The 26,365-nt window shown below is 40.1% G+C and overlaps 1 protein-coding gene across 1 annotated transcript in view; it reads right to left on the bottom strand.

Moving 5' to 3' along the window:
- The window catches only part of CAND1 (cullin associated and neddylation dissociated 1), a 30,996-nt gene that overhangs the window by 3,302 nt on the left and 1,329 nt on the right, over nt 1-26,365 (bottom strand). The window contains exons 2-13 of the mRNA XM_060245014.1: nt 23,795-23,938; nt 19,035-19,189; nt 17,170-17,293; nt 16,692-16,948; nt 16,495-16,600; nt 15,725-15,870; nt 15,228-15,520; nt 14,608-14,749; nt 11,790-13,283; nt 8,001-8,096; nt 1,491-1,660; nt 878-1,042 (exon numbers count right to left, since the gene is read on the bottom strand). Coding sequence (XP_060100997.1) covers nt 878-1,042; nt 1,491-1,660; nt 8,001-8,096; nt 11,790-13,283; nt 14,608-14,749; nt 15,228-15,520; nt 15,725-15,870; nt 16,495-16,600; nt 16,692-16,948; nt 17,170-17,293; nt 19,035-19,189; nt 23,795-23,938 — 3,292 coding nt within the window. The remainder of the gene's footprint in view (nt 1-877; nt 1,043-1,490; nt 1,661-8,000; nt 8,097-11,789; nt 13,284-14,607; nt 14,750-15,227; nt 15,521-15,724; nt 15,871-16,494; nt 16,601-16,691; nt 16,949-17,169; nt 17,294-19,034; nt 19,190-23,794; nt 23,939-26,365) is intronic.

The raw sequence follows: 26,365 nt of genomic DNA, 5'->3' as shown, positions 1-26,365 counted from the left end.
TTCAAGAAAACGCTGAATGCTAACAAGTAGGAACTTTCCAAAGCTGGGAAAGTTTCACTTTCACGTTCCAGAAAGGGTAATGAGCAGAACGAAAGGAGGTGGAGTTTCTGAAATCTAGAGAAGCAGACAATCCTTTATGCATGGGAGAAGTCAGGAAAGAGGGTGAGAGAGCTGGTACTCTGTAAACTCCAGCAGGAACAAGCAATCACATATTTATTTGGCATGGTGCAGAGTAGAAAGTGCTAGTTGTCTGTGAAATCCAACAGCGGCAAAACTCATTTGCAATTCTGTGCTGGGTTTAGCAGGAGACAAAATGTCCATTCCATACACAAGCATGACCCAAAAACACGCTTATCTTTATATGTAAGTTAAATGCAGTACTAGCAGGTAGAGATGAAAACAGTTAGATGTTTAAAGTTTGTATACTGCTAAACGTTTAAACTAGCCTTGCTTTGCAAATGCTACAGGCAGACCTTGGAAATCATGCAGGGACAGAGCTAAACAGATACATTAGGCTGGTTGCTGGGAGTGGAGCTGAGAAAAAGGTGGAGCTGGGAAAAGGTATTATTAAGTGTTACTTGTATTCTGCCACTTCTCTATTCCAGTTGCCACAAGAACAGTTCATGCTCTTGCAGCAGGTCAAAAATCCACTGCTTGAATATATTTTAATCACAATTTCCCTGACAATTTCCATTTCCCTTTCCAGAAAGTGGCAACCCTATATTTATTAACAGTTCTAGAAATGTCTTCATTTTCATTTACTCATAAAATTTATTTTAGTAACTCTCATCTGAAATTTATTTTACTTATTTTTAGCAGCTGCCTTGTAGGTTCATGTGACAGAAAAACAAATAAACACACACAAATCGGAACTAACCTTGATATCATAGTGGTCCTTCAAACCATCTTCAACATGGTTTAGGAATTCAAAGATATCTAGTCTATCCAGACAACTATCTAGAAGAGTGTACATACACTCAAAAGCAGCCTTTCTAATATCCAGGCCATCATCAACTGTATGCTTAAATGGTCCCATTTCCACCTGCAAATCAAATCAGAATGAACATCAAGACATAGATCTAATTGCCAATTATTTACATTTGCCCCTTATGGTCTGGGAAAAGCACAAAATAATTTAACACTGCTGTAAGTATCAGCAGTTAATACCATATGATGGGATGTGCTTATTGCAATTATTGCTTTCCCCTATATATCAATATTGAATAGTTTACAAACTATTTTGTGCATGTTTCAGTCAGGAGAAAACTTGGGGCATTTGATCCCTAGTCTTTTTTAATATGGCAGTTTTTCAGCCATTTAAGAGTTAATCTTGAAACGAAATAAATGACACAAGTTCTTCATGATCAGATTTCCAGAAGGATTTAACTTTTTTTCCCTTCCTACTACCAGTAATTACAGAAAAATCACTTTAAAGTTTTGGATATTCTTTGGTACCACTGCTTTTTCACAGTGTAGCTTGGTTTACATACCTCTCTTATTAGTTCCTTTCTGACTTTTGTTTCATTATAAAGATGAGGAAGCACAGTATCTAAAAGGTCCCTTATTAGTGATGGTTTATTGTGTGCTGCTGAATTAAATGTTACCAGAGCCACTCGTCTTACATTAAGATCTGGATCTTCCAATGTTTTTAGAAAGTCACCTGCAATGATTGAAAGAAGTTATCAGCATACAATTTTATCAGTAACTTATCAAAACTAAAGGTATGTTATATGCACTGGCATTATTTCATCTTCATAAAAAGCATCATGCTAAAAAAAAGGACTAGATTACTATGCCACCTCATTGCCCAATAAAGACTTCATGCAGAAACTGCTTTCATAGCCTGTCACTTCCATTTTATCTTCCTTACAAAGCTTATTCCTGATCTTTGTTTTTAAATCTCCCTGGTTTGCCTACAGTTCTGCAAAAGCAAAGCCACAATTAACCATACATTTGCCATTTTAACCCAGGAATTTCATCAACTTTGTGATCTATTCTAGCCAAAGTCTTCTCTGACATATGTTTGTAAATTGCCTTATACCCTCAAAAGCACTAGTGGGGGGGATACATATGGGGCACTTTTTCTTCATGTTTCCTCAAAGATGCTCTATAGAATTGTTTAAAAACTCTGAAAAGCACCATGTTTTCACAGAGCACATGGTGCCATGCCTCATGCATTAATCCTATAACTCAGAAAAAAATTCAAAAGACATTTAACAGGAAATACATACAAATGAAAAGCAACAGGTTTTCCAGTTTGTCAGATTATTCCTTTTCTAGTCATGAAAAAAATGGAGATCTACCAACACTTAATACTGATCAATAACTATAAAAAGACAGGTTGCTTACCTGTAACTGTAGATCTTCGAGTGGTCATCTGTGCATTCACACGCATGGGATAGAGCGCCTGCGCCGATCCCCGAATCAGTACCTAAAAAGCCTTGGATTTTTTTGCACTCGGCACCAACGGGCATGTGCAGGCGTCCCAGTGCGCATGCTCGTCGGTGCCAGCGCAAGGATCCTGCCAGTTCCTTCCTGACCGCTGGAAGCCCCTACTGGAGGGAGACCATCAGCAGTGAGGAAGGAGGGCGGGTAGTGTGAATGCACAGATGACCACTCGAAGATCTACAGTTACAGGTAAGCAACCTGTCTATCTTCTTCGTGCTCTCTGTGCTTCACAATCATGGGAGATTAGCAAGCAAGATATACCTGGAGGCAGGAAGACTGTCAACCAGAAGAAACAGCTTGCAGCACCGCAGCTCCCAGACAAGTCCTCTGTTGAGCATGAACGTCCAGCATGTAGTGCTTCATAAAGGCATGCAGAGAGGACCAGGTGGCAGCCTGGCAAACATCCATCAGGGAAACGTCTTTCAGGAACGCCACTGACGTCGCCATCGCTCTTGTAGAGTGTCCGCGAATAGGCCCAGGTAACGGCTTCTTAGCCAACAAATAACAGTTTAATAGTCTCAGTGAGCCATTTTGAAAGCTGCCGAGACAAGATTCTGGAACCTAACTTAGAAGCAGCATAAGAAACAAAAAGATGCTCGTCCTTATGAAAACTCTTGGAGCGACTCAAATAAAACAATAAGGCATGCTTAACATCTAAAGTGTGCAACCTACATTCCTCATCCGAGGAAGGTGTAGGATAAAACGTGGGCAACCAAACTTCCGTGACAATGGAACGCGCCCACCTGTCCGTAGAGATGGACTCCCAGGCCGACAGGAATGGACGGAGGTGGATAGACGAAGAAGAAGTGAGGACGGTGACGCATGCTACCAGAAAGTCAAAGGCCCTGCTTTTGAGGGCGAGCTCCCTTGGACTTGCCGGTGGTCTGTGCAGAAGCGTAGCGGTTTCTATTGTTCCCCCTGTATGGGGACCTACTCTCAGTTTGGGCAGAGTGAGGTCTCCACTGCTGTTCCGGGGAGAACTTTTGATATGGCTTCTTTGACCAAGGTTTGTTCCACTGTTTTGGTTTCGTAGCTCTGGAAGACGCCAGGACACCCAGGTTCCTGGAAGTTTTTATGCTTTTATCCATTTCCTGGAGTGCATTGTCAGTGGTCGAGCTGAAGAGGCCTTCGCCCTCGAAGGGCAGATCTTCAACGAAGGCCTTGGTGTCTTGCTGGAGGGCCGCTGACCTGAGCCAGGAGTGGCGGTGGAGGCAGACAGCAGAAGTGATGGTTCTTGCTGAGACATCTACCATATGCTTTGCTGCAGCCAGTTGTTGTTTGGCTACAGCAAAGCTTTCTTTCTGCAACTTCTTTGCAGCAGACCTCTTCTCCTCACTCAGGGAAGACAAAAGGGGGGTAAGTTGTTCCCACACTGAGTATTGGTATCTAGCCATGCACGCAGCATAGTTAGATACCTTTACTCCCAGCGCCCCAGCAGAGTAAAACTTCCTCCAAACGTTGTCCAGCTTCTTTCCCTCCTTGTCTGAAAGAGAGGAGTGCATCTTGCGGGCCTTTGACAAGGAGGATACGACCACCGAATTGGGCTTTGGACGCGTGAAGGGAAATTCAGCACCGGCCTCTTGGATGCGGTACATGTGGTCCAACCTTCTTGATGACACAGGTATAGAAGCAGGCTTCGCCCAGAGCTCCTTCACCACCTGTAAGATGACCTTCGTAACAGGCAGGGCAACCGCTGTAGACATATCCCGCTGCATGATGTTGACTACGGTGTCATCTACAACAGGTTGCAGTTGTGTCACCGGGAGAGAGAGGGAGAGTGCCATCCTCTTCACCAGGTCCCCATACGACTTTAGATCCTCCGATGGTGAAATGGGAAGATCCTCAGCGGTATGAGACACTGGCGAAGGTTTCAAAGCCCTGTCCGGATCGTCAGTACCGACCTCAGAGTCCGACGATGAAGACTCTCTCCTCAAAGAATGTTCCAAGAGCACCGGCGTTGACTCTGACGGGTGACCGGATCGACACCGACGACCTAGGCTGAACTTCCTCCACCACCACGCCGTGTCTTTTGGGCGGGACAGACATCAATGCTGAGGGACGCCACCTAGAATGCTGGGAAAGCCTCGACATATGGGATGCCTCGGATTGCTGGTCTCGGTCTGCAAAATCCCGAGGGGGGTACCACTGGCGCTGCTCCCACGGTGGAAGCGGTGGGAAGCAGCGAGCTGCGGTGGTCGGTTCCAGCTCTCTCCGACCTCTCGCCTGATCCAGCGGTGCCAACACCTCCACCTCCGAGACAGAGTCGCTCTCACTGTGACGCTTCGACTCCGAAGAATGGGAGCTCTGAGTGAGGTCTTGCTCCGATGCCGATAGACGCAACTGCTGTGAAGCACTGTCTCTCGACACCGAAGGGCTACGATGTGGGGATGCCAAGATCTTCCTCGGTGGAGCGGTCGACATCGATGTCGAAGCGTCATGAGAAGGGGAAGGAGTGCGGGACGATCTCTTCTTCCGCTTCTCCTTAGATTTCACCTTCTTTGGTGCGGATGATCAGGTCCCCGAGTTATCCCGATGCTTCTTAGCTAGGGTGTCCACTGACCCTTCAGAAGGTCGCTTTGTGGAACGCCCATGCTCAACTGGCATCTCGGTCCTGATCGACAATGTATCGGCCGATGTGACCGTCGGGGCCGCGGCCTCTCCCATCGGTACCGAAGGGCCTGATGCCAATTTTTGAGGACGAAGTGCCGACTCAACCAACGCAGCCGAAAGCCTCGCTGCTTGATTCTTGCGAGTTTGTTTGGAAAAACTCAGGCAGTGCGAGCAAGAATCCACACGATGTCTCTCGCCCAAACAAAGGAGACAGAAGAAATGGCTGTCGGGGGGGGGGGGCAATCTTCTTCCCACAGGAGCAGCACCTCTTAAAAAAAACCCAACGTTTTTCCATAGACGCCAAGGAAAAAACCCACCCAGGAAAGTCTCTGAGGGGAAAACTGGGCCCTGAACGGCAAGTCCAACAATTTTTCTTTTTTTACAACACTATCTAACAAGTAACTAACTACACTAAGAAAATAACAAACGGGCTATATACAACAAGAAAGGCAATCCTAGATTACTTTACCGACCGGGGACACGAAAGGAGATCCTCTCAGCGCAGCGGTCAGAAAGGAACTGGCGAGATCCTCGCACTGGCGCCGGCGAGCATGTGCACTGGGATGCCTGCACATGCCCATTGGTGCCAAGCGCAAAAAAATCCCAGGCTTTTTAGGTACCGATTCGGGGATTGGCACAGGCGCTCTATCCAATGAGTGTGAAGCACAGAGACCACGAAGAAGATACTCACCAGAATTAACTTCAGTGTTTTAAAAAGGTAAAGGTTGTTTCCGACTCTGGGGTGACGTTGCATCGTGACGTTTTCACTGCAGACTTTTTACGAGGTGGTTTGCCATTGCCTTCCCCAGTCATCTGCACTTTACACCCAGCAATGAGTTGGGTACTCATTTTACCAGCCTCGGAAGGATGGAAGGCTGAGTCAACCATGAGCCGGCTACCTGAAACCAGCTTCCATCAGGATTGAACTCAGGTCGTGAACAGAGCTTGGACTGCAGTTTACCACTCTGTGCCACGGGGCTCCTTAAAGTGTTTTAAACACACCCATTTTTTAAACCTATGGAGATCCATGTGACCTTTTACATACAATTTTGTCCTTGTATCTTGAAATTATTTGCTGTACTATAACAGTATTTACCATTTAACAACAGTATTTAACCATTTAAGGAATGGCAGGACACAGGGTTATAAATAAATACATTTCAGCAGATCATTTGCTTCAAACTGAATTATCTTAGTTATTACTCTAGAGCGGAGTTTCCCAATGGCAGGGTTGCGACCTGGCACTGGGCCATGCAGTCTCAATGTCAGGCCACGGGGCCTCCTGTCCTCTGGCCTCCACACACACACCCCCACCTTCTCCTCCCTCCCTTCCCCACTTCAGGTCAATTTCAGGTTGTGTAAAGCCCCGCTTTACATTTTACAACCAAATGATTGGCGGGGAAATCGGCGCTGAGTGGCAGCTCGAATGGACCAAGCCTGGAAAGAGCATATGGCTTCTCCCTCCCCCGCACTTCCTTCCCATCCAGGAAGTGTGGGGGAGGGAGCAGCCGCACACCCTTTCCAGGCGCGGTCCATTTGAGCTGCTTCTGGCCTCAGGACTCAGCCGTTTTCCTCACTGATCATGGGCTTTACGCAGCCTGAAATTGACCTGCAGTGGGGAAGGGAGGAAGGAGGAGGCGGGAGAGTCAACTGCACAGTGAGTCAACAGTTTTAAAGGTGAGTTGCTCCCATCCAATTTCTTTCCATTTTTCTTTTCCTTTCTTTTCTCTTTTGTTCTCTCTTTTGTCCTTCCTTTCACTCCTTCCCTCCCTTTTCCTTCCTTCCTATTTCCTTTCTCTTTCTTTTTTTCTCTATTTGTTTCCAACTCTCTCCCCCTTCCTTCCCATTGCTAATCTGAGTAGAGCCGGGGGGGGGGGGGGAGAGAAGCTTGAAATGCCCTGCCATTTTATGTTTTCCTGGGCTGCCATTTCATGTTTTCCTTTCTTTCTCACTTTCTTTCTCACTTTCTCACTTTCTTTCTCTCTTTCTGTCAGACAGTCTTTTCCCATCTTTCTTCCTTCTTTCTCTCTCTTGCTGTCAGTCTTTTCCTGTCTTCCTTCCTTCCTTCTTTCTTTCTCTCTCTCTTTCTGTCAGCCAGTCTTTTCCCGTCTTCCTTCCTTCTTCCTCTCTCTTTCTGTCAGCCAGTCTTTTCCCCTGTCTTCCTTCCCTCTTTCTCTCTTTTCCCGTCTTCCTTCCTCTCCCTCTCTTTCTGTCAGTCTTTTCCCATCTCCTTCCTCCCATGTGATTGCTAATCTGAGTAGACCCGAGGGGGGGGGGGGAGAGAAGCTTGAAATTTCCTGCCATTTCATGCTTTCCCAGGCTGGGAGCATTTTATATGTTTAGTTTTCTGCTGTGTGATCCTTGTGCTTTTTCTTGATGTTTTATTTTTAAAACTGCATTGCAAAATCCCACTATCCTCCTATCTTTCCTAAACAAAATACTGCAAGAGTTTTAGGCTTGTTTGTACATCATTTCTGACATGGTGATGAAAGCAACCACAAAATGGCTGCTGAAGAACCACACAATGTCAGGGAGTGTCTAATAGGAACTTCTCAGATTTTCAGGCAGTAGAGATACTTTAACAGGGTGCCTGAAAACGGAGACATTTTTTTTTCTTGCATACATACAGCTAACCTTCAAGCACCCAATGAGGAACCTTGTGCTGTGTGACTGCTACTGCAAAAATCTGTGAATTCGATCATATCCCTAATGACCAATCAGAAGCCTTATTTCAAAAGCCCCATCCACTTTCTAAAAGCACTTGGCAACCACCAGGAAAGGCACCACGTTAGGGACTCCCAATCTAAAGATTTACTGTTTGTTCCTTAAAAACCTGAAATTGGCACCTAGCAAAGCATTAAATATATTTTTACTAACCAGTTTCTGAAGTCTATGATTTTTATGACAAACAGACAACTTGAAAAGAGTACAATTTTACTTACCTATGCAATTTTTCAGAAGTGGGTCTATAGGCTGTGGATGATCAGAGATGGTGAACTTCACAGCAGTGACCACTGAACTTCGAGCATATGATGATCCTAATATCAAAGAATTAACACAACTCAATGTTTTCCATTTTCTCTATACCACAATATATTATTAAAAGGACATTAACATTTTCACAGATAACTAATTTTATTTGCCTCTTCCACACTTTTAGAAGAAAAAACCTACCTATTTATTCAAAAAAGTAGTTAAAATCACAGAAGATGTTTTAAAAACTTTTTTAAAAAAACAGCTGACCCTCTAAATCGTGTTACAAATGGTAATGTCGGGTAAACATGAGAATGGGTTATGGCCATTTTCTGCTTTTCATAAACTGCTTTCAGTTCTTGCTGGGGAGAATGGCAGAGCATAAACAAAATAAATATACTTTAACAGCAATTAAGAGCAATGTTACTAACACAGAACAAACAGAAATCTGCTTTGGAACCAAGAAAAATTTTGTCTTTGGCACACATACCTACTTTTTTTCCCCCCATCAAGTCATGACTGACTTATGGAACCCTCATAGGATTTTCAAGGCAAGAGACATTTAGAGGTGGTTTGCCAGAGTCTGCCTCTGCATGGTGTTCCTTGGTTGTCTTCCATCCAAATAGTTATCAGGGTCCACTCTGCTTTACTTCTAAGATCTGACGAGATTGGGATAGCCTGGGCTATCATACAGTTGGAAGGGACCTCCAGGGTCATCTAGTCCAACCCCCTGCATAATGCAGGAACTTCACAAATACCTCCCCCATACACCAATATCCTCAGTTACCCCTGCTCTATGCACAGAAGATATACAACAACCAAGGAGTGAGATACACAGTAAAGTGAACAATGCAATGCAAGAAGCAGGTAACTAAAGGAAGGCAATAGAAATAACTTAAAAGTTCCATCAATTGGTACATCACAATCACCGAGAGAATAATATCCCAAGTCAGCAAATCACTGCACTTCACAGTATCTCTATATTCATGATGGGACACAACTTGAGGATGGGGAGGGACGGTGGCTCAGTAGTAGAGCATCTGCTTGGGAAGCAGAAGGTCCCAGGTTCAATCCCTGGCATCTCCAAAAAAGGGTCCAGGCAAATAGGTGTGAAAAACCTCAGCTTGAGACCCTGGAGAGCCACTGCCAGTCTGAGTAGACAATACTGACTTTGATGGACCGAGGGTCTGATTCAGTATAAGGCAGCTTCATGTTCATATGTTCATACAAGTTGATATACCAAATCATATAAACTTCAATATCTACACAGTCAGCACACCTTCTCACCTTAAAGAAATGCAGTTTGTGATGATGAGAAGGTGTGATGGTTTGTCCTCATAGAAATACTTATTCAAGGTTTGCAGCGCAACAAAATTCATGAGAATTGGTCCAGTGATCAAACCTTCAGTGAAACGCAGCTTTATTGAAGCTAGCAAGACTATCCTGGACTGTATGGTGGAGCCAACTTTAGCATCTATATAGATATTGAACTTCATATGATTTGGTATATGGACTTGTTTTGGAGTAAAGAATTTTATACTGAATTGGTTGTGAGATATTGTGCATGGTTTCTTGTGCTGTATTGTCCATGCCCAGAAGATAGTAAAAACTTTCAGGATCCCTTGCCAAACTGGCCTGGAGGAAAATTGCTGACTGACCCTAAAGTGGCAATCAGCATTTTCCTGGGCACTTAAGGGCCACAAGAACTAAGCACTGATGCAACCCTTTCTCCCTCCTTCTCACAATCTGCCTAATTCACAGAATTAGCATTGCTGTCAGATGGCCATCTAGTCTCTGTTTAAAACCTCCAAGGAAAGAGAGCCCACCACCTCCTGAGGAAGCCTGTTCCAGTGAAGAACTGCTCTGTTATGAAGTTATTCCTTATTGCTTAGCCAGAAACTCTTTTGATTTAATTTCAATTCACTGGTTCTGGTCTGACCTTCTGGGCCCACAGAAAACAATTCTGCACCATCCTCTATATGGCAGCCCTTCAAGTACTCAAATGTTGTGATCGTATCATCCCTCAGTTGTCTCTTCTCCAGCTCTTTTAACCTTTTCTCATACAACTTGGTCTCCAGACCCCTCACCATCTTTGTTGCCTCCTCTGGACTTGTTCCATCTTGTCTATATCCTTCTTAAATCATGGTGCCCAAAACTGAACACAATACTCTAGGTGAGGTCTAACCAGAGCAGAGTAAAGCGATACCATCACTTCACGTGATCTGGACACTACACTTCTGTTGATACAGCCCAAAATCACATTTGCCTTTTTAGCCACCACATTACACTGCTGATTCATGTTCAGTGTACAGTCCACTAAGACCTTGGTAAGGTATTTTAGTTCATCTTAAATCAAATACACACCCTTAGTGTACACTGTCAGCAGGATGGACACACTTAACCAGCTGCTGAAAGTCATTAATTCTAACACTGTGCACACTTTGTGCACAGCTTTCATTGTCAAAATTATTTTCAGAGACATTTAATTAAAAAAAATTTCCTTGGAGATAAAGGCTACTGCAATTACTTGTTTTTACACTTAAATCCCATTCCATCCCAAAAATGGGCCCAGAGTAGCTCACAACAATTAGAATATAGATAAATAGCCAAACAGCAAAGGGTAATTCCTGCTAATTTAATATAGATTACATAACCCAGAGTTTACATGGTACCTAAAAAATTGGCTGATCTAGCCAGAGGAAGACATGCTACACTAATGCACATGAACAAAAACACAAGAGAGGACAGGACCTCCTAGACTACTACCCCCAGAATTCCTACACTCCTGCAGGTAGACTTCACTGAATCAAGGAAGCAGGATAGGAATTAAGTGCAATAAAATGCCATTTTACAACTATGTTGTGAGAAACTCTCACATCGCTCCAACTAGGGCTTATCCTGTAACTCCATGAGCTCTTCCTCAGGCCCAAGCAAAATGAATGACTAGTGCTTCTGGGACAATGATCTGACATTGCAATCTATGCAGAGAAAATCCAAATAATATATACCTAACCAGCTAAAGTGTAAGGATGTCAATGGTGACCAAGATAATATTATTCATACCATAGTATTCTTTATTACTATGTACAGATGTAAAAGCTGGACAGATAACTGACAGGAAGTTGATTCATGGTGTTGGAGTGGTGCTGCAGGACAGTTTTATGGATACTATGGACCACCCAGAAGGCAAATAAAGTGTGTTTTCCAGATCAAACCAAACCTGAACTCTCCCTAGAAGATTCTTATTACAGACTTAAGGTCTATTTTTCCACAAGTCAATATGATGTCCTTCCAATAAACATAATGAACATTAACTTTTTAAGTGTTCCCACATGGAATTATATACAACAGGAGTGGGCAACGGTTTCTCTCCAGATGTTTTTTGCCTACAACTCCCATCAGCCCCAGCCAGCATGGCCAATGGCTAGGGCTGATGGGAGTTGTAGGCAAAAAAACATCTGGAGAGCTACCGTTGCCCACCCGATATACAATGTAGGTTAGACACGTTATCTGTACCAATTCTGTGTAAGCTAGAATTCTCCAACAGTGTCACCAGAATTTTGTGTGTGTACAAGCAAACTGTTAGTTTCTACTAAAAATGAGCAAGTCACACTGTTTCCTCTTTTACATCACTTCATGTGAAATGCACAACCCATTTATTTCAGCCTGAATCTATTAAAAGTTTACAAGACCATACTGTAACAAGAGTTGTGGATGTTGTCTCAAGACAATACACGATGATACGAATATCTACTAACCTGATGACAAATATCCTTTGAGGCGTGGAAGTAAAGTCTCCGGGTCTATTAAAGTAAGCTTGCCCAAGCATTCAGCAACAACATTCCTGGTGCCTTCTTCTGCACACTCACAGTGTTTCAAGAGTAAAGACCAGATGTTTTCCACATATGGTTTGAGACCATGCACTGCTGCAGAACTAATTATCTCCTTCAAGGAATGGAGCAGAAGGTATTGCCTTTTAGGTTGACTAGTTATTTCTTGTAAGACAAATGGGAGGTATTCAGGAAGGTTGCCGACACTGATACTGCCCAATGCATATGATGCTGCAGATTTTACTTCTTCACTAGGAGAGGAGAATGCTTCTAATATTACAGACTTAAGCTCTATTTGCCCACTTAAGTCAATGTGATGTCCAACTTCCCCAAGAGAAAGCAAAGCTAGGAGACGAATGGAATCTGTAGACCTTGAATTCTTGACATCTTGAATAAACTGACCTACTACTGCTGGTCCCTCTTTAGGGCATGCTCGTGTAAGGGCAGCTACACATTTGGCAATGGAATAATAAGACTGCTTGTGAGTAAGTGCTGTACTCTGAGAGTACACCGGGCCTGTCAACATGCGCAGTAAATCCATATATCCTAAGTTACTTGTTCCAGTCACAACCAGAGCTTGGAAAAATTCTAGCATGGCACTGAGTGCTCCACCTTGCAACAGTGGTGACCTCACTAGCCCAATAAGTTCATTCAGAATGGAGCCACCTATTTTTGAAAGTGAGGAAGGATAAACTTTAGCTAGCGTTGTCAGAAAACTGATGGCCATTTGTGACACATGCATATCACTCTCACTGATAAGAGGTGGAAGCTCATCCAGGACAGCATCAATCATAGCAGCTGTCAAACTGTCACTGTAATTTTTGATTAAGATATCCAAAGCAGAAAGGGTTCCTAATTTCAAAGCTCGCTGATTCTTTCTGAGGAAGGAAGCAAGGATAGGAACACCTTCTCCCAAGACTGGCCTCAGATCTATCTTCAGAGGAGAACCAGCTATTAGAGTCAAAGCCTTCACTGTGGTTAGTCGAGTGATTTCATTTTTCAGTCTCTCTAGGAAGATCTGAAGTGTACTGGGTAGGTCAGAACCCAGATTGTCACCAAGGCTGCAGATGATTTGGCCCATACATGAGATAGCTCTCTCTTTTACTTCCTGGTCAATGTCAGCAGCTTTCAGTCTCTTGATAGTACAAGTAAACAAATCTTTGATATAAGGATTGGCATCAAAAGATGAAGGCTGATCTAGAGGACGAATAACCTTCACAAGCTGCTGGGTAACCAAAAGTGCCTCTGATGTTATCTTATAAAATGGATCTCCTACACATGCTACAACAGGAGGCACTAATGCTTGAACATGTGGATGAAAAACTTGGGGAGCGTGATTGCACAGGATCACATACAAACATGACAAAGCATCTATCTTCAGATTTGAAGAACTTGATTTGTCATTGAGTGAGAAAATTATGCCTGTAAAAGAATAAAAGAATTATTGCACAGATTTTAAAACATCAAAACATGTTTGCTTCTCATAACTGCTCCACCATTGTTTAATCTAATTATAAACTATAAAAAAATCTTCAGAACTTGCACTAAAGAAACTAGAGATTGTTTGCTGATTCAATGTAGTTAAATTTTATCTAACCTTGCTTACCCACTCTGTCCACTCAGAAAACTGTCCCACAAACAAGTCACGTACACATATTCATATAGAGGTATGCACACACAAATTTTACATACATGTATTTATTGCCATTATAATTAAAACTTCAGATTCTGGTCATTTGTGCATCTTAGTAAGCTGAGATCAGCAGGTACTTATTATAGGGCTTTAGCAACATCATTTAATGCAAGATTAAATCTTAATTTTACCAACATGCAGTTGGTTTCTAAGTAATCTAGTTAGGGCTCCTTTGCCTAACACTTGTCACCAGGTTTCAAATAACTTTGATGAAAAGCGGTAGTTCTTTACTGTCCCCTTTTTCTCTTCACTCAGCATTTCTTACTGCTCTTCCACTTCTTGCTGTTTCTCCTCATCTCCATTAATTAATTCTACTGTTCTCTTTAAGTCTTTCCAACCTGCTGCAAGCCTTTGTAAAATTATTACTTTTCTCACAATATTTGATATAGTGTAGCTGTGTCAAACAACGGATTTGAAAAAAGCTAAATATATTTGCCTTTAGTTTCAACAAACAAGAGGTCTACTATCTTCGCAAAAACAAACTGATCAGTATTAGAATCATGGCATTTGAAGGGACCTCCAGGGCAATCTAGTCCAGTCCCCTGCACAATGCATGAAATTCACAAAGACCTTCCCCACACGCATACATCCCCAGTGACTCCTGCTCCATGCCCAGAAGTTGACAAAAACCCTCCAGGATCCCTTGCCAATCTGGCCTGGAGAAAAATTTCTGATATCTAAGTGTCAATCAGCATTTTCATGGGTGTCTATTAATCCTAGCTCAATTGTAACCATGTTCCAAACTTAAAAAAAAAAAAACGATTCTATATTTATAACTAGCCAGTATTGAGAGCAGTTCCTCAGTCTAAACTGTGTCATCACTACAAGGGACCAATTAAGAACATAATTTTTTCATTAAGTTTTCCTATAGGCATACATAAGCAGAGAGAATGGATCCAATCAGACATTCCAAAGGACAGCAAATACACATGTATACAGATTAATGAATAGAATGCATTGGTATATAAGAACTATAAGTCTAAAATGTGCAAAGTAATGCATCAAACTAGAAGCAGATATTAAAACTAAGAATTGCAAAGTTTTTCCCCCTACCTGGGACAAGCACAGGAATGTGTTGTGTGAGGGCCCCAGGAAGCACATTGACCAACTCAGTCAACATGTTAAAACAACACTGACGTGTTTTCACACTTTTTTCCTTCATCTGTTTGTGCAAGGCTTTAACAATGTTGGGAACCTGTAATTATTATATACTTGTTACATTTTTGAACAGTTAGGATAGTCTTTGCCTACGAATTATGGACTGCTGTTCCATATATATGGAAACCTCATATACTTAGACATAATTAGTCAACTACCTTTGGATTCTGTATTAAGCTGCAGAGAGAACATCTCTTGCAAGAGTTCAGCAGCTGTCAGAAACGGCAAATATTTCTAAAGACATTTTACAGGTTTATAAATCAACAGAAGTTTTCAGCACTGCACTAAAACGTCTCCTTGAGCAAAAGAGCAAACCTTGTGAAGCTTGTCTAACAGAAGACAGTTCAATCAGTGTCTGCTTACAAACACTTCACTGTAATCGGAAACAACAATTCATTCACCACTTTCAGAAAGTAGGATAAAAGTAATTGTTGCATTGTTTTTCATAATGTAGTAGAGCAGAATGAACAATGGGGCCTTCCATGCTCCAAAATATTGACATTTAATTCACTAACCTGACTCTGAAGCATTGTCAAAGGCGTCTCTCCTTGTTCCATCGCATCAGGATCACACAGCCAGCTCTGCACAGGCCGAGTTTGTTTTAAAAGAGAAAGATATGCATGGAACACGTCAGCTTTTACATTCTCCTCTCGCTCTTTAAATCTAGCAATTAAAGCAGGAGACACAGTCTTGTAGAACTCTGGTAGCATTTCATGCCGTGTACTGACTACAGCATCCAAGCATTTAGCAGCAGCACGCCTTACTTTCCAGCTCATGTCATCATCATCACTGTATTCGTCATCACTCCCTTGGAAAAGAAATTAGAAAGATATTGCATTATATATACTCACGTTTACATCCTGCAGTCTACTCATCACCCATTGGAATTTAACAGGCCTCCTTGAACAAATACTAAATCTTGTTCTATCTAATACTATTCTATTATACAGACATTTTAACTTTTCTGCCTTACGTTCAGGTATTTTAGTAGTCCAGTCTATGAATGAGTTACCTTGATCATCATCATCTCCACCATCAGCATCCATAGCATTCTCATCTTCATCTTCATCATCATAATTATAGTTGGGATCATACGTAAGGTACTTAAGACAAATGTTTATAATGGTAGTTACATGAGGATAAACTTCTTTGGGACATCTGCATAATAAGCATAATGCTAATTATGTAACTGTCAAAGACAAACTGTTAAATTCATGATTTAACTGAGTTCATGAGAAAAACCAAGACAGACAGTGCTAACCCCACGTTCCCCTCCCCTGGCCAGTCCTTGAAAACTCTCCTGAAGTCACAGGATCCAGGGGCTGTGATCCCACTTGTGGGAAGGTGGGATATAAATCTAATAAATAAACAAATGAGAAGGAGGGAGAACATCACCCTTTCACATTCTTCCATAACTGAGTTTACAACAGAAGTAGGGGGGTAACTGCTCCCTTCCTCCTTTATGCTGCATCCTCCTAACCTACATGCCTTTTTTCCTCCTTTATGCTGCAGCCTCCTAACCTACATGCATGTATATAAGAACTCCAGGAATCCTTTTTTTAGTGGTAGAAAGGAACTACTGGGGGAAGAAGATACAGGAAAAAAACATGTGCTTTACAAATCTGTCTGCATTCGTTAGAAAATATTAAATACTGAAAACTCCACATAAGCCAACAAGAAAATAAAGTATTTTAATATAACCAAAGAGATTCAAATAATTGATGAATAACTACCGTAATTAGGGAAAGTGAAGTACACGTATGATAAGTCTGACAGCCTTACCTCCTAACAAAAGATTCAAATGCTTGAATGCAGTATTCACGTAGTTCATCATCATCTACATTACAAAATTTTACTACCAAAGGAATGATTTTCTCAAGGTATTCACCTGACAGCAGAAAACGGAAGCCATTATTGATATGAAACTCATAGCAACCATTAACATAAAACAGAAAAAGTTTAAATAAAAATTTGTTTACCTATTCTATGACCTGCTTGCCTACTGATAGCAGCAATACATTGTATATACGTCCTGGTTGTTGACATGGAATCATTTTTAGAAAGCTCTGTCAACAGATGCTCAATGAGATCAACAAACACTATATTGCCACAACTCATAACAAGATGACCAAGAGCAATGATGGTTCTTTTTCTCACAGCAAGTCTTGGACTTGTCAGCTGAGGAAGCAGACAGGTCAGAATGGAGGGGTGGAAGTTAACGAGGAGTCCTCCTTGCCTTAAAATAGATTTTGAAAAAAAGTAAATAAACCACATTGTACAATCTAGCTATTTTCACAGTAGTTTTTTTTTTTAAATTACATTAATTTATTTTCTTCTAGTTTCTTCAGTATATTCTTCAGTAAAGGATTTCCACACATTTTAACTACATATAAATTACTTACAAAACTTAATAATTTAGTCAACAATCATTAACCATCATCTTACATATATATTTACCTGCTTAACATATCAGCCATTATGTCCAAAGCCTCCAGCTGAACAGACACATCTTCCTGCTTGGCGATAGCACTGGTAAGGCGCCCAGTTATTTTCTTACAAACATTAGCTGCTAAAGCAGAACCTGGATATACAACAAAATCATAACATATTTATCAGGTCACACACATGATGTTATCAAAACTTTAATATTCTATCAGTATCTACTTGATGAAGATTTCTAATATGCAGCTTGCCAAAACAAGTATGGTTTATATTGTGAAAAACTACTTACGCAACAAGTCATTCAAATTATTTTGATTATTTGAAACTTGAAATCAATCATGCATAGAATTCTGAAAACAAGATCAAAACAAAGACACTGCAATTCAACAAATCTACATGAGTCCCTGTGTCTACTCCTTATCCCCTTATAGGCTATTTTCTCCCTCAAGGTTACTTAGAAAATATATTAAAGCAGCAAGAAGGACAATCAAGGTCAATTAAAAGGAGAGTCTTGAATTAACTGCTTCCTGCTTTCCAGGGAGATGTGATGGAGCTCTCTGAACTCTTCCCAGCAGCAACTGGGTGGATTGGAAATCTAGATATTGGTATTTAGGGGGACTGCCCAATCAGTCTGCATACCCATTGGATCAACTTGGTTACATAGTTTATATTGCTGTATACTTCCTATGCGTAATTCTGCTGTACTATAAACAATCTTGAATCAATCGATTTTTCCAATTTTCAGCTTGAATTAAATATCATAATTACTTTCACTGTTTTAACTATTGTCAATCCAACTGATGTCCAAATTTTAATGATCTGCTATTCATATTCCTATTAAATGGCATTATATAGTTGCATTAAAATCATTGTTGCTTAACTGTTAGTTGCCTTGTACTTAAGATAAAGCAGGAGAGAACTATATTAACTAAATGAACAACTTTTAACTGTGAATTAATTGCAACTAAAACCTATGTCTTTATGGACAGCTAAACCAACACTAAGTATGGGCAAGAAAATAGGAGCACTATGGCAGACAAAAGAGGGCACTGGATATTTAACTGATCAGATTTATCCAACCTGTCAGTTATATATCTGAAAGTGACTCAGTGAGTTACAGTGCTGATGGCCCAAGACACCACAAGCCCATTCAACTGCTGTAAGTCACTCAGATCATAAAACTTGAAAACGTTAAACAGTACAAGCAAAAATCTTAATCGCACAATGTAGATAGCCCAAGGTTCCAGCAAAAAAATGATCAGGGTGCACTTTACATTACATTAGAACACTCTTTAACAAGAAATCCTGGGCTACACTGTACAATATAATAATGTCACACAATATCACAAACACCAGATAAGTTCTGAGTACGTCAGAGTTTTTGGCACTGTGGCATCTAGGCCAAACTTTCCCACTCTTTAGGCAGTTAACTTTGCAGTGAGACACAACAATTAAAATCTAAGCGATGACCAGATAATAACATTTATATTCTTTAAAAGGAATTGAGACAGACCTCAGACCATGCAGTTCAGCTGAATCTCCCAGAAAGAGCATCAGGACCACATAGTAAACGGATTACTGTGTTTGTATAAAAGTTTGCTATAGAAGAAGTCTCAGCCATAGACTAAGCAACAATAAATCCAAGGCTTTAATTTTTGAATTCTTTTTTTCTTCTTTCTCCAAATACCCCAGCTAGACATGTACAATAATGGCACAACAATAATTAACACGCCCACTCCACATCAGTAATTGATTTTGAAGTAGCAGGAAAATGTCTCCAATTAAAGTAAATATCTGTGTTACTTAAAAGTTTATCTAAACGTGAGATCATCAACCAAAATGAAACTGAAACAAAGAATAAAGAGAAGCAAAAGAATTACCACTGGAAGCAGGAGGAAGTTCTCCAATGACTGTTTTAAGGCCAATGCTTGAAATATCACGTAGCTGCTCTTTATCAGAAAGCATGTTAGTACAGAGGGTATCCACAATTGTTTCCACTTGGTATTCTTTCACTTTACTCACCAAGGGCCCAAGGCTGTAATAATGAACATATGAACATATGAAACTGCCTAATACTGAAACAGACTCTCGGTCCATCAAAGTCAATATTGTCTACTCAGACTGGCAGTGGCTCTCCAGGGTCTCAAGCTGAGGTTTTTCACACCTATTTGCCTGGACCCTTTTTAGTTGGAGATGCTGGGGATTGAACCTGGGCCCTTCTGCTTCCCAAGCAGATGCTCTACCACTGAACCACCATCCCTCCCCGCCCCAAATAAAAACAATAAAAACAAACCCAAACAATATTCAGTGGAACTTTAAATCTGATTCCATTGCATTTTTAAATTGTACACTTCTTTAAACACACTTCTTCAACCTATTCACTTACACGTAAAATTAAGGCTATAATGCAACAGCCAGGGTTTTGGGGTTTTTTGTTTGGGGGGGGGGGGGTTGCCATCAAGTCACAGCTGTAGGGAGCTTGTGGCAAGAGACATCAAGAAACAGTTTGCCACTACCTGCCTCCTTATTAGGATCCTATTCCTTGGAGCTTTTCCATCCAAATACTAGACATAGTCAACCCTTCTCAGCTTCTGACAAGATCAGGCTAGCCTGGGCTATCCAGGTCAGAAACACCAAGTTAGAGCCATTTAAATTAACTCTACATTAGACTGTATCAGTTAATTAATTTCTGCATATTAACTGGGCAAAACTGAACATTTCATATCTATCTATATATGAACATTTACCATCTTTCTTTGTCACAGGTTTTAAAAATGTAAGCAAGAATCAAATACAATTTAATATACAAGTAATTAGAACAGTCAAATCTACATGACTTGCAGAACAGAATAATGCTCAATAAGAAAAAAAATCTGTTTCTTTAACTAAGTATACTGTATTTGGAACAATTAAGAAATTATGTTTAACTACTGTAAATGTAATTTAGGCTGCAACATACAAAAGGTCACTTGTGACATATTTTCCTCCATCCTGTATCATTTCAATTTATATATTTAGTGCCCATATCAGATGTTTTTCTTAGTAGCCAAAAACTGACACAGATCTTGCATTTCACAGCTGTTTCAACTATTGCTCAGATAAAATACTAGGACTGATTTTACAGCTCGTGAATAAGCATCTTTGGCAACTAGCATAATGCATGCTTTAGAACAGAGATTGCCTTCCAGCCCATACAACATACGTTTGATCTGTAAAGTAGTAAAACAAGAAATCCTCCAAAATGCTCAATATTTCTACGGCTTCTCTGCTATATATGATTTCCTTAAGGACATCTCCTTGAAGGAAGAAAAATAATTCTTCAGATTTAGTTTGCAGATTGTTTTCCAAAGTTTTCTTTTAATATTGGTTCTTGGAAAAGCCCACAAAACGGCATACTAGGCCTTGGTACTCAGGCAAGAATCTTCTCTTTAAGTCAAAGTAAGTACACTATAATTTGCCATATAACTAAGGTAAAATTCACACATCCCAATGTATCCCATGCTCTACCAAAACTACAGCTGCTACAGCTCAGTGGTATAGCATAAACTTCAATTTCCAGGAAGTTTGTTTAAAAGATCCGAAGTAAAAAGTTCTGAAAATATTTCTGCCTGATGCCATGGATGCCTTCTGCCTGATTCCTTCTGCTAGTCTCAATAGATGAAAGTTTTACCTGTTCACATTCCTCAAGTAAATAAAATACAAGACATTGATTTAGAACATTTTTATCTGCCTTTCCACCAAATCAGGATTCACAAGGCAACAAACATAAAATAAGCAAACAATTAAAATACAACTGAAAATATAAAATTCAATTAAAAACACATAAACAAGCAACACTAGAAAGAGTGCTAAAAAGAAGAAAGAAGGGAGACATACCAATCTCCCTGGGGAAGGAGTTCCAAAGTTTTAGTGCCACAACAGAGAGAGCCCTCTGCTTGCCACCTGCCTGGCTTCAGATGGTGGAAGCAACTGAAGCAGGGCTTCTAAGGATAACTTGAGTGAACAGGTGAGTTTATAAAAATTAAAAGGCTTCTTTGTATCAGTGCTCTACAAATGTAGTGTCATTCACTGTTTTTGAATGAATCAAGCTGAATTGAGCACAAAATTTTAACTGAGGGTTTCAGCCAGGAAGATAAGGCGGAAATTCTTCTGCAGAAATTACTATTAATTCCGATGTTCTGAAAGGAACTGGACATGAAAAACTGAGAACAGAGTTTCTGATCAAAGTTGTTAGGTACAATACCACTGTCCTCAATATCAATTACGTGAGCATCTGACACTTCCAACAATGGGGACAGCTGCTGGTGAAACTGGCAGCTCCACCATCAGCCCAGCTAATACTTCTGAAAGATACAATATGATTAGTGCGGGAAATTCTTAGAACTAGATTACACTGCTCTTGCAATTACCTGTATTTTAGATAAAAAATTAAGAGTCTGCAAACACAATAATCCTAATAAGATAGTAGCAACAGGCTCCTAACAACAGTCTCAACTATTCAAGGAAACAAACTCTGTAGTCAGAGCATCACTCGAAAGAAGCATTTACCTCACAATTTATTGCAGATTACAATGTTCAAATCACATGAAACAGACTGCACAAATAGCTATGGTTAAAGCTACACGGTAATATAAAAAAACAATATGGCAACTATTATCTCAAGAAATTAAGCAAAAATTTGGGGATAATGTTCGATTTCAACCAGTCCTAACAAAGAAAACAAGCATTTGTTAATATTTATATATTTAAGTATATTTCTATTCCGTCCATTCCCCGTAGGACTCACGGTGGAGTACAGAATAGGATAAAATACAATAAAAACATTATGCCTGACAAGTCTAGAAGTTTTTGCCACAAGTATGCAACCAAACAGTCATATTTAGTTTATTCTACAGAAATTTTCATGACCACCTTTCAAATAGGTTAGGGTAGAAATATCAAAATGAACAAAATGCCTGCATTGGGAATACGATAAAATCAGTGGGAAGACATGCTTGATGTCAATTAAACAATGTGAACTTACATAAAAAGAAACCTTGAGGCCATTCCCAGCCATCATGCAAAAGTTAGACTAGTCTCATTCTGACAATAATTATGCTGAGTCAACATAAGTATCCTGCCTTTTATGAGCTAAAACCCACATTTTCTCATTGTCACCTCTGGCACAGCTACAGTTTAAGCAGGAAATCAACCAACCTTTCTGTAAACAAAGTTATATTTAAAGCTCAAAAGTTTCTTTACAAATGTAATTCTTTTCAAAAACTAAATTAAATATTACAGACACAGCCTACAGAAAAGATAAAGATCCACTAAGTTAAATTTTCTTGGACTTGCTATTCAAAAATGTGGCTGTCACATAACTGTGTTCCCTGAGATATAAGTACATCCATTTCAAAATAGTGAGCTTGTGTCACACTTACTAAACACAGAAATTACTACTTCCAATGCAAAGTGAAAATTCTGCTGTATCATTTGTATAACATTTTTGTTATTTCATGAAATGTTCATATTCTCATTCAGCGACCAAATTTATTCAGAATTTTCACAAAGATGTAGAATTTGCCATCTGAGTAGGTAACAGATAATTTTAAGCTGTCTGAATCATCACAAAAATTAACCAATATTTTAAAAAATCATGTATTTAATTAAACTGCTGACCTCATCACCTAACTAAAATATTCAGCTGAATTCTGCCGGAATGGCATGATTATATACAAGGTCCAAAGTAATTACAAGTAGCTTTCCAACAGCAAAAACTGATGAACTTCTATTGCACTCCCATCCTTCAAAGAAGGAACACAGATCTTTACCCTATCCTATCTGTTGGAATTTAATAAGAGGAGACACAGCAGGTGCTTACAAAATTACAAACTATGTGGAATAGAGATTTTTCCCCTCTCAGCACCAAAGTTCAGGGTCATCCAATGAAACTAATTGGCAAGAGATTCAGGGTAGATACCAGTGTTCATGTAACAATCAACTATCAGAACTGATTTCCACAGGATACTGTGATAGCCACTACTATATATAGTATCACAAGAAGATGGGACAAACAGGAGAAATCTTGAGGACATCAGGTTTGCCATTTCTGCAGACAGAATGTTGGATTAGACTGATCTCATCAGAACTGGCAAAACAATTATTTTAGAGTCCAGTGGCACCTTTAAGACCAACAAAGTTTTATTCAAGGTACAAACTTTCATGTGCAAACACACTTCTCCAGATAAAATGAAATTGAAGAAGAAAACCATTCAAACTTATGCACACGGCTGAAAAGCAAATTAATATATATGATGAAGACATTGTGAGACAAAACAGGAACAAGTGTACTTCGCTTGTTCCTGTTTTGTCTCAAAATGTCTTCATCATGTTATATGCTAATGTGCTCTTCAATCCTTTCTGTAAGTTTGAATGGTAATTTCATTTTATCTGAAGAAATGTGCTTGCACAAGAAAACTCATACCTTAAATAAAACTTAATTGGTCTTAAAGGTGCAACTAGACTCTAACTTTATTCTATTGCTTCAGACCAACACAGCTACCCACCTGGATCAATTCTTGTTTTGGTAGTGTATGTGGTAGTGAATAATCAAGCCAGTACACAAGAATGAGAAACTTCTTCACCAAAGAGCTATACCTACCATTTGACCGCCAAATTTTGCACTTCACCATTCTTATCCTCCAGCAACTTCAGAATCATCTTCACAACTTTCCTTTCACTATCATCATCCAATTTAATAGAATCCTTTTGTAGTTCAGTCATCAAGTCATTTGTTGCCATGAACCTATGTATATAAAAAAGACATTTCAGTTTATGCACATACTTCTATATGCTTGAATTTATTAACAAAACAAAACTAATTTGCGGTAGGATTCCACAGAATGATTCTGCTAACAGTAGCACTTTCTTCCAGTGCAAGAAGCTTCCACCACCAGCAGGTTTTTTTCCGAAAGTAGAAAGAACCACCATCAGCATCACCTATGGAACACAACCCAAGGTTATATATTCTTATACTTCAAATACATAACAGGTAGATGACACAATATTTTTGACTGATCAAACTGAAAAAAACCTTATGATTGAAAAAACTCCTACCTATAACAGCACCTTCATGTTCAAAGTGTTATACTATCTTCTTAAATGACAGCAGCTAGCTAGTGCATATGATCTCTGCTACAGTACCATAAAACCATGGAATTACTAATACAAAACCAATCCCCTATCATCAGCAAAAGATCATATTTGCATTAATTAATTCAGTCTTGACAGATAAATATTATTCCTTTTCCCATGTTTCTATCCACTCTTCTACCACTATGGTACTTGATCATCTAAGTGAATGCTTCTGCTTTCTATTTTGGTTCAAAACAGACTATTTAATAATTAAAGAAGCACATTTACTATAGACGTGAACTGTATTTCAAAGGCCCAGGTAAGGAAGCAGAGTAAAATGTGGGATAGCAGGCCACTGCTCAGAGACATTTTAAATAGTGATGAATCTGGATTAACCAACCTTAAGTATGCTTGCTTACATGCATATTTATTCCCTAATGGTAACTAAAGCATTACAGGCAGTGATTCTCAAACTCTACCAATCCAGAAACCCCATTTTGATTTATAAATTTTAATGCGTATCCCAAGATCTCTCCTCCTTCCTCACTGCTAACCACCATGCACCAGAAAGTCCCCTTTCAAAGTACATAGTAAGCCAGGCAGGCTCCATGTTGGTCTCCATCCTCTACTGTCTTCAGGACAGAACAGTGAAAACCATATCAGTTACACTTTAAAAAACATATCTGAGTAAAATGTTTGAATTGTCTGTATCTGACCTGCCAGTAAGCTCTCAAACAGCTGATTCTACAGGGCCATAATACAAAAGACACACACTGACCCAGATTATAATTACTCTCACCCCTTGATCAGACTGGGTATTGTGTCTGTGACTGCAAGTGACCTTTATTGGTTAATAACTTCTAGGTAGAGACCAGCTGAATTGGAGTAGGAAAGGATCAGGGAAAACTTTCAGAGCTGAAGTCAGAAAGAGGGAAAGACCAGTGCCATGCCAAACCTGATTCTGGAATTCAAATTAAAACCACCTTTGCTATTACACTCTACAGTCACAGAATGAAATTTCTGCCTCCCTCTACACTGAAAACATTTGCACTAGAAAACAGAACAAAAAGCAGTTCAATTTATACCAAAAAACCAGGTGCCATCAGGACGTCCAGCAGTGGGGTCAGGACACTAGAAGCCCTCCCACTGATGCCCACCTCTAGCACTAAGAATATAGAGTACCACTAGTCCCAGATAGAGAGTACCATCTATCCCTTGTAGCCACGGACCTCTGCTCCATACAATTAACTACAGTTCAGAACCCAGTTTTGGGTCAAATGATCATGTGGTTCCCTACTCCAGCCTTGTCTGTAAAGTCCACCTACCAGCCACAAGAAAAGTTAATGCTAATTTGGGGAAGATACTCTTAGAACTGTATTAAACAAGACAGACTCCTACACAGGAAACGCCTTGTGTAGAAAATAGCATATAAGCAGCCCATAAACTGCAACATGCACAAATACATACACTCATGTAATATTGTAATGTTTAATAATCTAGAAGGGGATTGTATGGAATTTTCTACAAGCAAATTAATTCTATGTAATGATTTTATATATTCTAAAGTCATCAAGTTGGAAGGGACCTTCAAGATCATCAATCTTTATTAAAAAGATACAAACAATTAAATATTTTAAAAACTTAAAATAAAACATGCTCAAAACATTAGCATTTGTTGGTCTTAAAAGTGCTTTCTTTGTATCTCTCCTGTGCAATCCAGGGAACTGGGCAAAGGAAGCTCTGGCTCTGTCCTTCTATCCCCAGGGGACTAAGAAGGGGGGGGGGGAGCCTAAGGCAATGAAGAAAACTTTGCTCTGTAGGTCCTGCGTGATTGAGCAAGCTTTGAAAAGCAAACTGTAATGCAGAGGGTAGCAAGAGAGAAGAAAGCAGATGACAGCCAGTTGCTCGGAGGCCTGATTCGGCCCCTGGGCCACATGTTTGACACCCCTATAAGTAGCTGATCTGAAAGAGACCTGAGATCATGGAGTATCCATCACAGCAAACAATACAGAGCAAGGTAAACATGTGATCTAATAATGTGTGCATATCCATATAATTTGACTGAATCTCACTACAGCCAAAGTTAAATAAATTTCCT

The sequence above is a fragment of the Heteronotia binoei genome, chromosome 8 (genome assembly GCF_032191835.1).
Source record: "Heteronotia binoei isolate CCM8104 ecotype False Entrance Well chromosome 8, APGP_CSIRO_Hbin_v1, whole genome shotgun sequence".
Lineage (NCBI taxonomy): Eukaryota > Metazoa > Chordata > Lepidosauria > Squamata > Gekkonidae > Heteronotia > Heteronotia binoei.
This window is presented reverse-complemented; position numbering and strand designations above follow the sequence as displayed.